Source organism: Lolium perenne, chromosome 5 (assembly GCF_019359855.2).
Source record: "Lolium perenne isolate Kyuss_39 chromosome 5, Kyuss_2.0, whole genome shotgun sequence".
Lineage (NCBI taxonomy): Eukaryota > Viridiplantae > Streptophyta > Magnoliopsida > Poales > Poaceae > Lolium > Lolium perenne.
The window spans coordinates 195,532,247-195,552,311 of record NC_067248.2 but is presented as its reverse complement, the minus strand read 5'-3'; the positions used below and the strand labels follow the sequence as shown (position 1 = coordinate 195,552,311).

The window sequence follows — 20,065 nt, the reverse complement described above, 5'->3', positions numbered from 1 at the left end:
TGGGATTGAGCTACCTAAGACGATGTGATCAAGCTACCGAAACAAAATCCCCTGTTGATAATTCATCTCTTGAAATCAATCTCTCAAGATGTTGATCATATAATATTCTTCTCCTGAAATCAATGATCTTGATGCCAATACCAAGATATATCTTTATCGTTATGGCATCCACACTTGGATCCAACACATGGACTAAAAGAATTACCTATGAAATATTCCTTCATATAAACTGAAAGAAAACAATAGTTCATAGTGATTGTCATTAATTACCAAAAACACACATAGGAGAAATGTACCCTTGGAAAAGCCCTTCCCTCTGCCTACCAACATTATCCTTTCTTTTCCTCTGGCAAGAAAGATGTTTTGGTTCGCCACGTTGTCTCTTGCCTCCTCATCGGGGTAAAGGCATTATAGTTTGTAGATTTGTTGTAGCAGGTGTTAATTTTATTTTATTACGTTGTTATATGTATTATATGGTTGGTGACAAATGATAAATATGTATAAGCTTAGTAATTTCTCCCTAATCAATGACACGAACATGGCAATTGAAATTGAGGATCAATAAAAAGCTTATTGCTATTACTTCATTGTACTGATTGATATATATGCACGACAAATATACAACAATTGTTTGCACATGGCGTAGCCATCTAGAGTAGGTGATGATTTATACATTTCTTTATTAAATAATAACAAAACAATAGCTCAAATCTAATTATACATTTTCCATGTTTCTTGACTCCATACCTACAACTAGGGATTTCCTTTGACCTAAACAATCTCTCCAATAGATGGTATTGATATGTGAGTTTCTTGGCTATCTCATTACAAAAATGACATCTAAAACATTTTGTAATTACTTACAAATTTCTTCAATGTGTACGTACGCCAATGGCAACTCAAACATGTGGTCAACCAAACTGGGCGTTTCTTTATTGTACTGAAACTTTCTTTTTAACGGGTGAAAAATATGTTACGCTTGTTCTCAAACTGGTTATAGGTGGTGATATCTGCTTATAATGGTTTGTGCTTGAGAATTATATAGTTGGTGACAATTGAACAAGGGAAATAATGTGCTAGCCATGGGGATAGTTTTGCACGTCCTTCCTACCGGGTGATATGCACATTGTATGATATAGAGAGAGAGCAAGCTTTTCTGGAGCACACAGGCAACAAAATCCACACGTTATAATTTCACAGCCCCTGGCAGCATTTACTATTGCATGAGATTTTCATATGTATGTTTGCAGGTCAAACTTTTTTGCATGATGATTTTGGCATGGACTTGCGTGATGATATTCACTGCATGATTTTTGTTGTTATGTAGTTACGATTCGTATGGATGTGCCTTTTTATTACATGATGATTTTGGTATGGACTTGCATCATGATTTTCAAATCTATATCCACCCGTTTCGATGATGTAATTCCCTCCACAATGTAGTTATAATTCGTATGTGTGTGGCTTTCTATTGCTTGATGTTTTGATATGAACTTGCATGATGATTTTCAAATCTGTATGCCCCCGTTTTGGTGTTGTAATTCCCTCCACAATGTAGTTATGATTCGTATAAATGTGGCTTTTAATTGCATGATGATTTGGTATGAACTTGCATGATGATTTTTAAATCCTTATGCACCCGTTTCGACGTTGTAATTCCCCTTCACTTGGGACAGTTGAATAATTTGCAAAGTCACCTCCTCCATGCACAACGATGCAAACCACCATGCCCTCTATATCCAATGGCAGCCACCCTATGCACATCTATCCACATGGCTAGCAAATCTGCGTCCATTGATATAAATAAATCAACCGTAACTTGCATATATACCATCTCTCTGGTAGGCCTACATTGGTCGGTAACTTTTGATAAGATTGGTTTACGTATTTCCTTTTCTGAGCACACATACGTACGAAAATTTAAATTGTTGAAGAGAGAACTGCATTATGGTTTCGAGATTTGTTGTATGGTTGGTGACAGTGGGTAATTAGCAGTATACTCCATATGCGTGACAGCTCAAATTGAGGATCAATCAAAAACGATTTACTGTTATGTCATGTTATTGATTGCCATATAGGGTCGACAAATGTAGAGCAGTGGTTTACACGTACGTGTTGTGTCATCTATCTGATGATGTAAATGACCACTCGAAAATGCGGGGTCAAAAAAAAAAAAAAAAAGGCCGCCGATCGGGGCGTCTGTGTTTGATTCTTGAACAGCGGTCCGTGTTTACTCCTCTAGACGTACGTGAATCACACTCTTGTGCGTCTTCATTGATCTCTCTATGTATCTCCAAGATCTCGCAAATTTATCGGCTGCACTCACTAATTACGTACATGGGCTAATGAGTTATCGCTTGTCTCCGAGCGTCGGCGTCTCTCCCGCGATGGCCTTTTTAAGCTCGTATCTCCTTGCCTTCGCTTCACATCCTTACCTGTACTTTTCCTCGCTCCCTTGACACTTCCCTTCCTGTGTGTCGTGGCTTAGGCACTAGCTAGTGGTAATCTTTGTCAAGCTAGTGAGAGGCACCTCTCAGGCGGCATGGAGGCCATGGACGTCAACTACACTCCGGCTACGTTCCCCAACGGCTCCGTCCAGAGGGTGAGGCATGCGTCGGTCGGAGTGGCGGTAGTGTCCCGCTACCAGGAGTGCACCAGAAACCACGCGGCATTAATTGGCGGGCACGCCGTCGACGGCTGCAGGGGGTTCTTGCCGTCGCTGCAGTTCAACCCCGCCGACCTGGCCTCGTTCAAGTGCGTCGCCTGCGGCTGCCACCGCAACTTCCACCGCCAAGTGATGGTGGAGGAGGAGTGGCCGGCGCAGCCCCAGGTGGCGCTGCTGCCGGCGCCACCCATGGCGGCCAGCGTGCTGCAAGGCGGCCCGTCGCAGCGCGGGGAGGAGACGCCCGAGGACCGGCTGCCCGCGGTCGACTGTGGCGACCCTAAGTCCGACTCCGACGGCTTGGATTACGACGACGAGGGGTTCGTCTCCCCGCCGCAGCTGCTGCAGGCTCCACCAACGCACCTCACGGCGCCGGTGGCGCAGCAGCCTCCAGCGTACTTCTCCCCGTCGGCGCAGCCGCCCATGTTGCTCTGTCTGAACTCCAGCGCGCCGCCCCCCGAGGCGGCGCAGGGCCAGAGGCTCCCCGTCCAGGTCTCGCCCGTGACGGCACCGCCGGCCTACGTGGGGGCCGCACCGGCGAAGAAGCGGTTGCGCACCAAGCTCAGCGTGGAGGAGAAGAAGCGGATGCAGGAGCTGTCGGAGCTGCTCGAGTGGCGCCTGCAGAAGCACGGCCAGGCCATCGTGGACGAATGGTGCCGCGACAACGGGATGAGCAAGGGCGTCTTCAAGGTGTGGATGCAGAAGCACAACAAGAAGCACAACTACATGGGCGGCCACAGCGCCTCCGCCGCCACCACCCCGACCGCCCCCGTCCCCGGCGCACAGCCACCGCCATCAGCACCATTCATCCCCTCCGTCACCCACAGCTCCCCCGCTGTCACCGACACCGCCACCGACTTCAACATTGACGGTACCGCCATCCTCCGCTGTCACCGCTAAACCCACCTACACGGCTACACCGCCGTCCACCAAGTGAACTGAACATCGTCGCCGCAGTCCGCCTAATAAACTAGAGAGAGAAAAATAAATGATAAGAGGGAGAGAAAGAAAAAAACAAGTAGCTTCCAGCGATCATTCCATTTCGTTTCTTTATTAGTATTTCGATCCATCTATGAAAGAAAATAAGTACTTACTCGGTCCATTAAAAAAGACGGAGATGACCAAATTCCGACATAAATTATTTGGCTTTCCTGACGTGAATTCTTGATATGTTCAAGTTATAGCGTTTTTTTTTTCTCGTCAAGATGACATTTCATCTACTACCATAAGCCTGAAGTGACCAATCCACCGTAGATCCGCCTAACAACAAAGGTGGTTAGAGACCCACCTTGAGATCAAAGTTACCATGGACCCGTCTAATGATTGAGATAGCCATTGAGCAGACTGATCCATCTAGTTTCTTCAGCTTCAACAGTTCTGATTTTCTTTGGTCAACAGGTGGCCCAAAATGGGGCGAATATATGTCCCTTGTTTTCTGGCAGAGCTTGCGTACCAGAAAATAACTTACCAACTTGGCCTAAGATGATGTTAACAGTCCATCGGCTATGAATGTTTAGAGCGATAAATCTATCTCGGCATGAAGTCTTTACCTCAAAGGGCATGTGGTCAATCCACTAGAAAGTAGCCGAAACTTGGAATATCGGCAACATGGCCAGCTAACCATTGGTACTGTCATTTGATCTTACCCTCCTAGAGTGTTGAATCCATGGATCAAAATATGCCCGCGGAGGGTATCCGATCATATCTAGTGGCAAGCTCCACACCATAGGAATAACTAGTATAGCTAAGTGATATGGAGGATGCTCAGACCGAAGTGTTTTATGATGTGATAGATAATTCCGGCTTGATTGTTTTCTGGCTCCAGTCTTCTCTTCCTTTCTTGTTTGTCTTCTAATAACAGGAGCTTTCACATCCTTTCCGCCTTGAGGCACTTTCTTAGGAACCCACATCATCATCTTCTTCTTCACCTCTTTCGCCCTAAGCCATTTAAGCTTTTTCTCTTGCCAATATGATAAGCTGAGTGGGCATCCCGGTTGCGATTTGATTTCACCCAATGGAAAGTTTTTCTTGATCTTGGGGGCATCCGACTTGGCTTGTTGATATCCAATAACTAGGTATTTGAAAGTTACTCGCTGCACTTCCTTGTCCTTAGTATCCAACACCGACTTAGCTGGCTTTTTATTATTTGTAGCCGGATCTGAAATAAAGATCTTGCAGACATCTCTCTTCAATATGTAAACTTTCTTGGCTTCCTCCTTCTTGCTCGAGCTCTAGACCAATTCACTGAATTGGTTTTTTACGTGCAATTGTTGAGTTGGAGTTACAAAATTTTGACGAGATAGCTTAGCACGAGATGGATGGCGTGCCCAGCTTGGATAATACCTTCCCCATGATGTATATGGATAGAAGTTGGTGTAGAGAGGTATCCAAGACAGCGGCATTGGTGTACCAAAGGAATAATGTGGATCTAACTTGTTAAACTTCTCCTTTCGTCAATCTCGGTCTTCCAATTTCCGCCTTGCTAGTGGTCACTTTGATGTTTTTATTAGTTGGTCGACAAGCATTTTTCTCATCACTTATCTTCCAATATTTCCCCAAGAGCTGCTCGAAAGTAACTTTTGGCCTCTTTCCCTTGTGCTTATCATAACAGTTTTCTTTGTTGGTCTTGCATGCATCGGTCTTTAGATTTCCGCCTTGCCCCCAGCATTCATCAGATGACTTTAGTGTAGCCTCGATGGAATTTCCATCTTCAACATTGTCATTGATTTGAATATTTTTCTCGCTTGAATACTTGGTCCCATCATATCCAGTGTGTACCGTTCCACCTTGTGGTGATCCGGCTTGATGTAGCCGAATTGACACTAGGTCGCCATCGAGACCAAACCTAGCCGGATGGCTGCTTTCTTGTGTGTCAACCCACTCAAATCGTCCTTTGTTAGCCGATTGTTTGGTTCGACAAAACACATTGCAGTTCATTTGCTCTGGTTCTGATGGCTCATCATGGTGATCAACGAATATGAGATTATTCGGCGATGCTCTGACAAGGTGATCACTCGTGGTCTGACTGAAAGTACACAGTTCATCGTGCATGCGATATTGAGGTTCCGGGTTTGGAATTAAACAACCGAGTGGATCCAGCTTAACGCCATCCAACACGGCTATGCACCACCTTACGTCCTCCTTTTCCGGTGCTCTCGAATCGCTATCTCGGAGAACTACATACTTGGTCTTATATTTTAGCAACCAACATGATTACAAAATACATGTATCATCATACCAAATGTTAGCCAAGTATGATACAAGCAAAGCTACCCATGCAAACATGAAGCTTAGTCAGAAAAGCTTTGGTTGCACAAAATTGTCACTACCGTCCTGTATAGATATTGCAATGCGGTGGTTGATACATTTAGTAACAATATTGTTGCAAACGAAAAAATTACTCATCTTGATTGGTATTTCAAGGTTTATGAATATATTGCTACTGGATGCATCAATAATATAATTTTGACCAAATCGAAAGATGAGTAACTTATATGCTAGGCATACCTATGCAAAGACGTTGTGAAGATGCACTGATTTCCCAATTGGAACACCTATTGGTTCCCCCTAGGAATAATTCTCCAACGCTTTGCCTTCCTCCGCAAAGACGTTGGGAAGATGCACTGATTGCTTAGTTGGAACAATTGGTTCTGCATTCGAATAACTCTACAACGCTCCGCCTTTATATGCATCTTGCATCTCATTGCTTGAATCATTTCTCTCACCTGGATCCTTCCCGGCTAGACAAAATCCTGAGGTTGAAGCTCATGTTTAGACGGATTTTGTTCGGCTATGTCTTATTGTTCTTAATACTCATCATTTTTGGCACGAAACTCGTAGGGTAGCATAACAAATCCTACGCTAGAGAAATCAAGCACAACTAACTTAGGTCATTTTTCATGTAATTGTTCATCGAAGTTTGTCTCCGGCTTGATTGGCACAACTTGTGTTTCTGAGTTTGAATTTTCTGAATTGGATCCGGCTTCAACTAAGTTAGTCGTGATAGCCAGATTAACCCTCCACTGGTGTTGGTTGCCTTGCAGAGCTTCATGTTTCTTATGGAGCTGTGTGAGTTCCTCTTCTTGCTGCTTTGGCAACGCGTCAATTTTCTCCTTGCGCCTCCTCATGATAACTTCATAGCCCTGACTTTGTTCATCCGAAAATTTCTCCCAAGTCGGCGTAGTGAAACTATCAGTGCTATTCTCTCTTGGACAAGCTTCCCCCCCCCCCCCCCCCGACACTTTTAGATTCTTTCGGCCTTGAGATGTCAAAATTTTGCAACTGTGTGTGAGAGGTACCGTGTGCCACAGTATTATGATATAGCACGTGTGCTCCTGTGAGATCTTCGCTAATTCGGTTATTACCATAAAGATAAACCGAATTGCAATCATCACCAATCGCATAAGATGCCGACCAAGTAGTCGTATGAGGCGCGGCATATAACGGTTGGGGAGCATAGCGGAATCCTCCATCCATCGGCATGTTTGGCTATAAGCCAACAGACGATGGATAAAACCAATAGACATCCTCTTGAAGCCTAGGTTCTCCTTGTTGACCACCAGAACTCGTCGAATTCACTAGCATATTGAAGGGGATTGCCGATGGATGAAATTTCGGGTCGATAAGTTGTATGTTGAGGATATATAATCTCCAAGCTTCTTCAAGGTGATACTTAGTGGACACCTAGCTGTAAGGGACATCCAACGTGTTGTATCCATTGCAAGATCTAGCGACTGCAGCCGAACTCATCATGTTATTCATCGGCCTATGATCTAAGGTAGCTGATGCATGATAATCCGAGTTGCTCCATCGTGTGTACGTGTTCGGTAAGGCGGTCGTCCACCGGCTTATGCTTATAGCTATATGGAAGATAACTAGAGCTAGCCGGTATAGTATGCCTGACTGTACCAACGAAGGGGCTATTTGCATCTAGGTAAGAGAATCGGTGATCCTTATTACCGTTGTAGATTGAAGCCTTCTTCGTGACATATTTCTCGTAGCAAGAACATGCTGGAGACCATACAATGCTTTATCCCCAGAGGAGTCACCAAAAACTGTGTTAGGCATGAAAGTTTCAGACTGGATACAAGGCCTTAGAATTTTCGGCTAAGGCTGAAAAGTTGCTTCATTGATGATAGGGCGGAAACATTCTGGCTTACACTGGACGTACGCGTGCACCCGTGAGGCTGGGGGCTATACGCCGCAGCTCGCATGAAGGAGGCCGGCCGGAAGCGAGATACGTAAGACAATTTGGCTAGCGCTTTTTGAGAACAGAAGCCCCAATTCCTCGGGACGAAATCCCGTCGGAGGTTCCGGCAGCTACAGGCTGCTCCAAGTCGGCTAGACCACCCCTAGAGCCTCGTGGATTCTCAGCTTGCCTCCATGGGTAAACTAACAAAGAACGAGAAGCATAGGTACAAGGCTAAGAGATAGATGAACACGCAAAGTGTAGTAAACTGTTAGATTCAATTGGTGTTATTCAAACAGCCATCACCTCTCAAATATCTATAAGGCGTTTGGTCTTCCCGTGCAAGAAATGGACTCCTTTGCACTTACCATATAAGAAAATGACTCTAGTTTCCGCCCAAAATCCTAGATCTACCCTAACTCGAATAGAATCCGGATACAACTATGTTTCTATCCTACTTCTTGTCTTGGCTCTAGAGATTGCATCATAGCTTGGATGGACGTTCTCCAAATAGTAAACTTGTGTGTTTCAAAGCGAGCAACACCTCTCGTGTTGATCACTTCTCCATCTAAGTCCGTCTTGATGCATCTCTGAGACCATCTTCAACTTCATGTCGGATCCGTCAGGCAGAATGTTACCCGGATACTGGCAAGGTTCTCTGGGCTGCGAGGTATGTCGGATCGAGATGATCCCAATATCAAAGTTTTACATCTTGACGACACGAATAGCTTCCATTTTGAGCATTGTTTCATCCAGGGCTGTCTTGATACATCTTCAAACACATCTTCAGGTTGAGGTTGATACATCAGGTGGTAGGGTTGTTACCCAGATCTTGTCAAATCTATGTGGGCCCCATGGTATGCGGAATCAATATGAATCCAAAAGCGAAGTTGTACGTTTTTACGATACGAACAACTTTCGTATTGGGGATTTCTCATAAACTCATCTTGAGGTCTTTCTTACTAACGTCTCCATATGTGTCTTCATTTCCGCCTTGAACCTAAGGTGACCAAATTCCGACCTAAATCATTTGTTCTTCCTGGCATGAATTTTTGATGTGTTAAAGTTATAGGGCTCTTCCTTCCTTCCTTCCTTCCTTCCTTCCTTCCTTGCAAATATGGCATTTCATTTGCCATAAGCCTCAAGTAACGAATCCACCATAGATCTGCCTAACGACAAAGGTGGCTAGGGATCCACTTCGGGACCAAAGTCACCATGGATCCCCTAAGGACTGAGGTAGCAATGGACCCGACTAATCCATCTAGCTTTTGCAGCTTCAATAGTTCCGACTTTCTTTGGTCGACAAGTGGGCCAAAATGGATGCAAACATATATAGTCTCCTCAACTGGAGCAAAAAACTGGACAAATAATCCCTGAACAAGTGTATTTGTAGGTGGGATTGCCGTCGTGGCAATGTGTAGTCAAACCAAAACCCCTCTCTCTCTCTCTCTCTTTATATAGTTAAATCAGAAAAACTGATACAAGGAGATGAAGCGACCCTCTTACACAGCAGATCAAAGATAAACAAAAAAGTACGAAGAGACCAAAACTTTACACAGAGGACAACAGAATGAGATCGAGAGGGGTCAGAGAACCACATCGATGCCCTCAAGAGGGTAACGACGCACCTCACCATCGTCGAGACCGCCATGGTCAAGAGTTTTCACCCAGAGCCTTAACACGGAAAAGGTACCAACAATGGTGCCCCCAAGAGGGTTACGATAACCACATGTATCGCCGTCATTGGCATCACAATGTTGAGTTTTCACCCAGAGAAACCTTCGCACATGCTTGTTATATCGGACAACCCATTGTCCCTAAGCCTGGCATCCAGAACACGATCTAGGATCTGCCATCGCCGAAAAGTTGTCAACGCCAATATCACTTGCCACCTTCTCCTCGCCATCCAAATGGACAAAGAACAATCACATTACCACCGCCACGTCGCTCACCGTAAAGACACTCGTGTGATCTACCTCCTGGGGCAGCCACCCCGGCAACCGCGAGCTCATGACCGAGAAGCAATAAACACCTCACCATGCGACCAACGAGACTGACGAGGTAAGGCAGCACCAGAACACTCGTGTGATCAGAATAAGTGCACTTGGCTGGCTACATCGTCCATCCACTAGTCGCACTCTGCAGCAATCGATGGCTAGGTCTAGACCGGTAGGCCTGGATTTCTCCTTCGGCCACTCCGCGGTCACTCGGAGGAGATCCGCCGTCCTCCATCGACATTGGTTGTCGTAGACTGGACGCAGCAGTAGGTGTTGTCGGGCCGAGAAGGCCCTACTAGCCCCCCCTCACTGGGTTGCAGCGCCAGGTTTTCCCCCGCAAACCACCTACAAGTTCATGTCGCACCTTACACACGCATCACTCACCAGAACCCCGTCGCCATGCCGTTGTCGGGCAGCCATCGGTGTGACGCCAAAGGGGGAAGACCATGCACGATAAACCACCCAGACCTAGATTAGGCCCAAAGGTCCGAGATCTTACTCTATTAGCCTGTGCAGCAAGGCACCCATGCCATCATGCTCGCTACCATGCTCGCCGCCATTAGCCAGCCGCTCCTGGACGCTGCCAGCGCAGCCACACACGCTAAATTTCCCCAGCCCGAGCCACCATCCTAGCCACATCACCCGGAGAGGATGCTACTCCGTGCAAGATCCCATTCGGATGGGTGATGCTAAAGGTCGCCGGATACGTGGGGATACCAAGCGGGTACCCCAAGAGAAGACATCCTAGACAAAAAGGGAAGCATGTTGCCTACTTACGACCACTGTTAGATTGGGCTTCCACAAGATGAGACGTGGGTCGGCTCCCAACTAAGCTCACTGGAGACATGAACCAAGACTAGGAGACTTGTTGTAGAAGATAAGAAGCTCCAAGCTTGGGCCACGCCTTTATAAGATGGCACAAGACTATCCCTAGAACTAGCTAGCACAACTCGTCCTAGAACTAATTGCACTATCCTAAGTTGGGGATTAACTCTCGTAATCATATACAGTACGTCTACAATTGCATAAGAAGCGGTAGGTCTTTACCTCCAAAGCGATGGGCCGAAGCTGGGTACATCGTGCACTAACCCCGTCCCTAGTAGCACTGTGCAAGATACGTGGCCGTTCATCTGGCTGCAAGATACGTGACCGGGCAAATACCATGCTGCTAGCTATGCCATGTGCAAGAATTAATTCTATTATCGAAGTAATTTTTAACGAGATTGATAATATGCTTATTTTGTTCATACAAATCTGGACGAGGTGACATTTCGGATGTACAAATAAGATTTTTTTTGCGGGTAAAAATAAACCTTGATTATGAAGTAGGAATTACAGATAGCTCAACATCAGGGCCTGAACCGGGCCAAACGACAGTTCTCTCCTCTACCCTCGTAAGATTTGCGAGACAGTGACTAATCCTAACCTCTGAACGGTCTACTTCTACAAACTTACATAATCTATCTTGATTAGATAAAAGCCTAATATCATAAATGATGTTTAGAAACGGTCTAGTGATTTTTCTGAAGCAACACGAATGACCTGAGAGCAATCCGACTCCACTATGACAGGTAACGGACTATGTTCCAAGGCTAGATCCAGGCCCTCCTTACAAGCCCATAGGTCTACTTCAACAGATTCAACACAACGCGGCAAAAAACGACAAGCAGAAACAATAATATTCCCATCGGCACCTCTAAGCACCATGCCACACCCTGTCGTGCCTTCATCCATTTTAAACGAGCCATCAACAGTTAATTTAACCCATCCATCAGGGGGTTTCGACCAGATTTTACCAGGTGGTTTCATGGGCCCCTCATGTCGGACCACTGAGACAGTATCGACAATCAGTTGTTTGCCCTTTATGATTGCTTCCGTGGGTTCATCCGAATTTCTTAGGATCTGCAGATAACCGTAAAGAAACCTTTTTGAAGACTCAACTGATGGCAAGGGCTTTTCATGTGTTACTTCATTGCGATTGTGCCAGGCACACCAACCTACCAGAAGAACAACGTCAATCATCTGTTTAGGTACAGAGGTCAGTAGCGATTTAAACCAAGTTGGAGAAGAAAGCTGCATATCTTTATCTGGTTCCAGACATGTCTCATATTTCGCCAAAGACTGAACGCATGAGGACAGTGGTACAAGGCATGAGCACGATCTTCTTTCTCCATCCCACAAATGTTACAAAATCCAGTCACTCTCATATTTCTCTTCAATTTATTCATCTCTGTGGCCAATGCATTTAAAGAAACTTTTCCAAGCAAACGAGATTTTTACCTTTGGAGGTACATTGGCCTGCTAGATTCTTGACCACCACGGGTCATCCCCTGCTGGCCGATTACTAGAAGTGCCAATGGAACATTGCTAAGGTAATTCATTGAAAGCCAGCTTGTAAGCGCTACGTACAGAAAATATACCCGACTTCTCCAATTGCCATGCTATCACATCATCCATCATCCTTCTTGAAGGTTTTATTTTTAAGTTTTCTGTAGCATCTATTGGTCTGAAGGTTTGGTTCACAAGTTGTTCCTTCCAATTACCATGATCATCAAGAAGTTCAGCCACAAAACGTAGTCTTGAATTTCGTCGTAGGGTAAGCACCTTACAGTAGCTTTGACGTGGAATCCAGCTGTCCCACCATATTCTGATATTATGGCCATTTCCAACGCGTCAAATAAGTCCATTTTTAGCAACTCGAGACCATACGATATCGCTGACCATGTGGGAGACGGGTTTCCAGAAAAACTGTGTCTGTAAGATCGCCGTTAGGGTAATACCGAGCCTTCAGAACACGTGCACACAAGCTGTGCGGAAATGCGATGAGAGGCCAAGCTTGCCGAGCCAACAGGGCCTGGTTGAACAGCCTCATATCGCGGAATCCCATGCCACCCTGTAATTTGGAACGAGTCATCTTATTCCAATTAACCCAATGGGTCTTTCGTTTACCTTTGTCAACTCCCCACCAATAATCTCGGACTAATTTTGTAAGATCGTCGCATACCAAAAATGGTAACTTAAAAAACCCCATCACATAGGTGTGGATTTCTTGTGCAATTGCCTTGATCAATACCTCTCTTGCACTTTGTGCCAGTATGCTATCACCCCATAACATCAGATGTACAAATAGGATTAATTAGCCACGGATCGTGTATACATAAAAGAATCTGATCTAACATTGTTTTGGTAGACTTGTTTAATCTTGACGCGGAATTCTGTAGTAGTTGTTGTTGGCTGAGAGCCATATGATCTATTTTGTACTACACTAATGTCCGTAATCTACTTTGTTGGACAAGTAAAAAATATCAGATTTATGTCAGCAGTAGAATGTTGCTCAATTTTGGCCTATGCATGTAGTTATTTGTATTGCAATAAACTCCTGTACTTAGCTTTCCTTGGGGCGCGCCTTCTCCCTGGTCAGTGGCAACCCAATCTGAATGCCATGATGGTCACCTAACTCACAAACATATAGCAAGATAAAGTATTGTGTTGGTCACTTAGATGAATGGAAAAAACATGAGGATATAAAGATACTTGCGATTGCGTTATATAGGATCCAGGATTACATCGGAGTGTACGTATACATGCATCTCACATACTTGTAAGAAAGTAGTACCTCCGATGTGGAGTGTAATACATTATGAATGGTAGATCCAAATGATCATACAATCTGAACAAATAATAGGGAATTTTACCAATGTATTATTCGGTCCTTGCCCCGCTGCAATATCTGTATTCAGTAATGCAAAAAACGGTCGGCAAATTAACCTCAATGAGAAGAAATGGATAGCAAATTTAGTACTGGTAGATGCCTTCATATTACCCAGTACATGGTAGAAACATTTGTTGTAGCAAAGATGTCAACGAAGGAACTAATTTGTCTGATCTTTCCGAATAGTTTCAGGAGTACTTAGTTTCACTAATTCTGGAACCATGATTCTGAATAAACAAGAAGTTTCTTTCTTGGCATATCTGCAGATTGCGGCGGCAACCAAAGTGTGCTCCCCCTCTTATGCCATGCTAACGCAACGGCAACTGTATTGTTGGCTGGGCACGTGTTACACGTCTCGGATAGTCTGATGACAGTATCGCTGTTCTAAGGTAAGCAAAATGCTATCCTCTTCCCAATAAGATTTAGATTTATTTGTCAATTCTAAGTTCTTTTACTGTAGTATTGCTTTTATAATGATGACCACTGAACTACCATGATTTGGAATCTTTGCCAGAAACGGTGCTACCAAGGCCGATATGGAGGCCCAAGCAGGGGGGGGGGGGGGACGGCAGCTCCTATTGTGAGCCCATGGTTATAGAAGGGGCCTAGATCGGCTGGCAGTAGCTGGACATTAGGGACTTTTTTTGCTAATATTTACCATCCTCTTATATAGGTGGATTGCTCAGTGTGGACAAGGAATATTTATTCAACAACATTTTCAAGGTATTTTCCTTTTGGTCACCTCTCTCCCAACTTTAGATGATCGATTCTCGGTTTTTGTAGGCATAATAGTTCTGAATATCTGTTGAAGGCCTAGAGGATCACCGTCCTTTTAGCAGGTATGCTGAACTAAGGTTCATAAATGGCATGTTTAGGTATCATGTTTAAGTTAGTTTTAAGTTAGTTTTACTGGTTCAGACAGAAGATTGGTGATCATAAGGATTTTGGCTTCCTTCAATTATTTTTACTTCTGAATTTGGTGTAGGAGTCACCTATGACTTGGAAACAACCTAAGAGCTGGAGTCTTTTGTATTTATAACTACATAAAGTATTGCCAAGAACAAACCTGAGGATTCTATTGGGTTAGTGGACAGCGTAAATTTAAATTCTAGGCACATATAATCTCTTTTCATTATGAATTTATCACAAATTTTATTTCTTTAAGGCCATGAGCACGAAGAAAGAAGCTAGGAGGTTAACAATACATTTGCTTGATCAAAGGTCTGATCCATGGGGGCGCCTAACATATATATATATATTTATGTAAAGCCTTGGGTAAGCAGATATCATGGATGTTCCATATGTTGTAAGCGCGGAGTAGCAATTTTCGTAACTTGAGTGGCTCTGAAATAACAAGCATTCTATTCAAGGATTTTGCTATTAAATATTGTTTTTTACTATGAGATGAATTACTGTTTGCATTGATCAATATTTATTGCAGTTAGTTAGATCATTTAACATCAAGTATAGTGAATTAGTCATTTTCATCTTCAGAATATGTCTGAATTCAAGCATAAATGTAATAGTACTATGGAAACAATTTATCTATTTGCTCTAATGGCCTCTGCACTTCCAGCATTTGTCAATGTATTTGTGAAAGCAGTGTTAATTGAATGCAGTTGAGTTTTTTTGGAGCTTAAGTATTGAACTGTCATACTTCTGTGTTTATGCACAAGTCAAAGATAAAGTTTTGATTGACACGAGCAACTTTTGTAGTATCAGGATACATCAATTTCAGCAGCAGAGGACTATGATTATCTTCTAGCCAGATGAGTAAACTAGATGTGCCAAAATTTAGGATATTGAATACTCTGTTGGCTAGCAGCCTTTATCTTTGCAATTTAGATTCATAATGATCTGCAGAGTGCAGACTTGGTTAATGCACTGAAGATTCACGACATCTCAGTCCTACCTGGGTGAGGAGTTTGGTCAGAGTGAAAAAGGGGTGTAAGCTTCTGTCAGTTCCAGGCATATCTAGCATAGTGCTTGTCATCACTATGCTTTCTAGCTGTGTGAAACAACCAATACATTCCTGATTGGTTAGTTCAAATGGTACTCTGTAATAAACTGTTAGTAGGGTAAAAGTTGCAGTCTTTTGTATATATATATGGTGCTATGTACACGGTTTACATCATCACAAAATTGTTGTTTACTGAGATTGTTGTTGTGTTTTTTTTTTTGCTTCATGGTCTGCGACGGATAGGGGATACTTTCAGTTTATTTTCAAGTTTTAGCTAACTCACTTCCACGGTAAAAAGAAATATAAATGGTGCCCATGCAGAAGCAACATATCAGGTAGAGGATTAGGCTGCACCACACCGGTGAGGAGGCGCCCCACGGGGCGCCCCAACCACTAGTGTGTTTTAGTTCCACCGAGGGACACTGGTAGAAAAAAGGGATTCCGTCCAGCCCCATTAGTCGCGAAACTATAGGAACCGCGACCAATGGGGTCTTTAGTCGCGGTTCGGAAGGCGAACCGCTACCAAAGGCCTGGGCCCAGCGCGCTCGGTGGCCAGCTGGTGGACGGGAGGGGCTTTAGTCGCGGTTGGCTAGGCCAACCGCGACTAAATGTCCTCAGGCCTGGCCCAAAGGCCTTTAGTCGCGGTTGGCCAGGACAACCGCGACTAAAGCCCCTCCCCTATATATACCGTTCAGCCCACAGCACTTAGCCATTTGGTGCCACTTCTCTTCACAAACTTCACAAGGGGGTGTAGGTTTGCTTTTGGCTCCTCTTATGCACACAAGGTGTTTGATGAAATGCCCCAAGAGCATGAAACCAACATGATATGAAGTGTCGGAGCCACACTTGATCGAGCTTCCTCATTTATTTTTTCCTCCTCGATCGCGGTTAGCAACTTGAACCTTTCATGTGTCATTGATAAAATATGCATGTGTGTAGTTCATTGTTTAATTTCTATTGTTTGTAGCTAGTTAGTTTAACAAATGCATGATGGTTAATTATATATTTTATATTATAATAATGCAGATGAATCGGCAATGGATGTACGGTAACCGACTCTCCGGCGAGTTCACTACGGGTTTGAAAGATTTCCTCGTAGTGGCTAATGCGAACAAGCAGAAGGTTTTTGTTATCTGTCCATGTGTTGACTGTAAGAATCAGAAGGGTTACTCTTCCTCAAGAGAAGTTCACCTACACCTGCTTCGGCACGGTTTCATGCCAAGCTATAATTGTTGGACCAAGCATGGAGAAAGAGGGGTTATAATGGAAGAAGATGAAGAAGGGGATGATTTCATCGATGAAAACTATCTTGATCATTTCGGTGATACTTTCATGGAGGATGCTAAAGGTGAAGGGGAAGGTGAAGGGGAAGGTGAAGAAGAGGCACGTGATGAGCCCGCTGATGATCTTGGTCGGACCATTGCTGATGCACGGAGACGCTGCGAAACTGAAAAGGAGAGGGAGAATTTGGATCGCATGTTAGAGGATCACAAAAAGTCGTTGTACCCAGGATGCGATAATGGTCTGAAAAAGTTGGGCTGCACACTGGATTTGCTGAGATGGAAGGCACAGGAAGGTGTAGCTGACTCGGGATTTGAAAACTTGCTGAAAATGTTGAAGAATATGTTTCCAAAGAATAACGAGTTGCCCTCCAGTACGTACGAAGCAAAGAAGGTTGTCTGCCCTCTAGGTTTAGAGGTTCTGAAGATACATGCATGCATCAACGACTACATCCTCTACCGCGGTAAATACGAGAATTTGAATAAATGCCCGGTATGCACTGCATTGCGTTATAAGATCAGAGGCGATGACTGATGTCTACGGGTGCTTCTATTCTTGTAGACAGTGTTGGGCCTCCAAGAGCAGAGGTTTGTAGAACAGCAGCAAGTTTCCCTTAAGTGGATCACCCAAGGTTTATCGAACTCAGGGAGGAAAAGGTCAAAGATATCCCTCTCATGCAACCCTGCAACCACAAAGCAAGAAGTCTCTTGTGTCCCCAACACACCTAATAGGTGCACTAGTTTGGCGAAGAGATAGTGAAATACAAGTGGTATGAATGAATATGAGCAGTAGTACGGCGCGTAAAAGTGCTTGTCTGGCGTGCGATTGATGGTAGTAATATTGCAGGAAGTAAACAAGCAAGAAACAAGAAACAAGCAGCGATAGCAGTATTTAGGAACAAGGCCTAGGGATCATACTTTCACTAGTGGACACTCTCAACATTGATCACATAACAGAATAAATAGATAGATGCTAGACTCTACACCCTCTTGTTGGATGATGAACACCACTAACTGTGTAGGATTACACGAACCCTCAATGCCGGAGTTAACAAGCTCCACAATATTCAATGTTCATATTTAAATAACCTTAGAGTGCATAACAGATCAACATAACCAAACCAAGTACTAACATAGCATGCACACTGTCACCTTCACACTACGAAAGGAGGCATAGATCACATCAATACCATCATAGCAATAGTTAACTTCATAATCTACAAGAGATCACAATCATAGCCTACGCCAAGTACTACACGATGCACACACTGTCACCATTACACCGTGCAGGAGGAATAAACTACTTTAATAACATCACTAGAGTAGCACACAGATAAATTGTGATACAAAACACATTGCAATCATAAAGGGATATAAATAAGCACTTCACTATGCCATTCATAATAGTGAATAAGTATTCTGTGAAATATAGCCTAAGAGACCCACACGGTGCACACACTGTCACCTTTACACACGTGGGACAAGGAGTCTCAGGAGATCACATAAGTAAAACCCACTTGACTAGCATAATGACATCTAGATTACAAGCATCATCATATGAATCTCAATCATGTAAGGTAGCTCATGAGATTATTGTATTGAAGTACATAGGAGAGAGATGAACCACATAGCTACCGGTACAGCCCCGAGCCTCGATGGAGAACTACTCCCTCCTCATGGGAGACAGCAGCGTTGATGAAGATGGCGGTGGTGTCGATGGAGAAGCCTTCCGGGGGCACTTCCCCGTCCCGGCGGCGTGCCGGAACAGAGACTCCTGTCCCCCAGATCTTGGCTTCGCGATGGCGGCGGCTCTGGAAGGTTTCTCGTACCGTGGCTTTTTCGTATCGAGGTTTTAGTTCAGGGACCTTTAAATAGGCGAAGAGGCGGAGTCGGAGGGTCGACGAGGCGGTGTCACAAGATAGGGCGCGGCCCGTGCCCCTGGCCGCGCCGCCCTATCATCTGGGCCCACCAGGGCTCCTCTGGTGGCTCTCGGGTGTTCTGGAAGCTTCGTGGAAAAATAGGATGCTGGGCATTGATTTCGTCCGATTCCGAGAATATTTCCTTACTAGGATTTCTGAAACCAAAAACAGCAGAAAACAGGAACTGGCCCTTCGGCATCTCGTCAATAGGTTAGTTCCGGAAAACGCATAAATATGACATAAAGTATGCATAAAACATGTAGATATCATCAATAATGTGGCATGGAACATAAGAAATTATCGATACGTCGGAGACGTATCAGCATCCCCAAGCTTAGTTCCTGCTCGTCCCGAGCAGGTAAACGATAACAAAGATAATTTCTGGAGTGACATGCCATCATAGCCTTGATCATACTATTGTAAGCATATGTAATGAATGCAGCGATCAAAACAATGGTAATGACATGAGTAAACAAATGAATCATAAAGCAAAGACTTTTCATGAATAGTACTTTCAAGACAAGCATCAATAAGTCTTGCATAAGAGTTAACTCATAAAGCAATAAATCAAAGTAAAGGTATTGAAGCAACACAAAGGAAGATTAAGTTTCAGCGGTTGCTTTCAACTTATAACATGTATATCTCATGGATAGTGTCAATGTAAAGTAATATAACAAGTGCAATATGCAAGTATGTAGGAATCAATGCACAGTTCACACAAGTGTTTGCTTCTTGAGGTGGAGAGAAATAGGTGAACTGACTCAACATAAAAGGTAAAAGAATGGCCCTTCGCAGAGGGAAGCATTGATTGCTATATTTGTGCTAGAGCTTTGGTTTTGAAAACATAAAGAGAGCATAAAAGTAAAATTTTGAGAGGTGTTTATTGTTGTCAACGAATGGTAGTGGGCACTCTAACCCCCTTGCCAGACAAACCTTCAAAGAGCGGCTCCCATGAATTATTTTTATTTTTGGGTGGCACTCCTTCCAACCTTTCTTTCACAAACCATGGCTAACCGAATCCTCGGGTGCCTGCCAACAATCTCATACCATGAAGGAGTGCCTTTTTATTTTAGTTTTATTATGGTGACACTCCTCCCCACCTTTGCTTTCTCAAGCCATGGCTAACCGAATCCTTCGGGTGCCGTCCAACAATCACATACCATGGAGGAGTGTCTATTTAGGTTAATTAATTTGGGACTGGGAATCCCATTGCCAGCTCTTTTTGCAAAATTATTGGATAAGCGGATGAAGCCACTAGTCCATTGGTGAAAGTTGCCCAACAAGAATGAAAGATAAACACCACATACTTCCTCATGAGCCATAAAACATTGACACAAATCAGAGGTG

At 44.1% G+C, this 20,065-nt stretch overlaps 1 protein-coding gene across 1 annotated transcript; it reads left to right on the top strand.

Moving 5' to 3' along the window:
* The first annotated feature begins 2,487 nt into the window (after window positions 1-2,487).
* Window positions 2,488-3,701, top strand: LOC127298165 (zinc-finger homeodomain protein 9-like). Its single transcript, XM_051328100.2, has one exon. It carries the CDS (start codon window positions 2,543-2,545, stop codon window positions 3,560-3,562), a length of 1,020 nt encoding a protein of 339 aa, XP_051184060.1. The 5' UTR covers window positions 2,488-2,542; the 3' UTR covers window positions 3,563-3,701.
* Window positions 3,702-20,065: the final 16,364 nt, after the last annotated feature.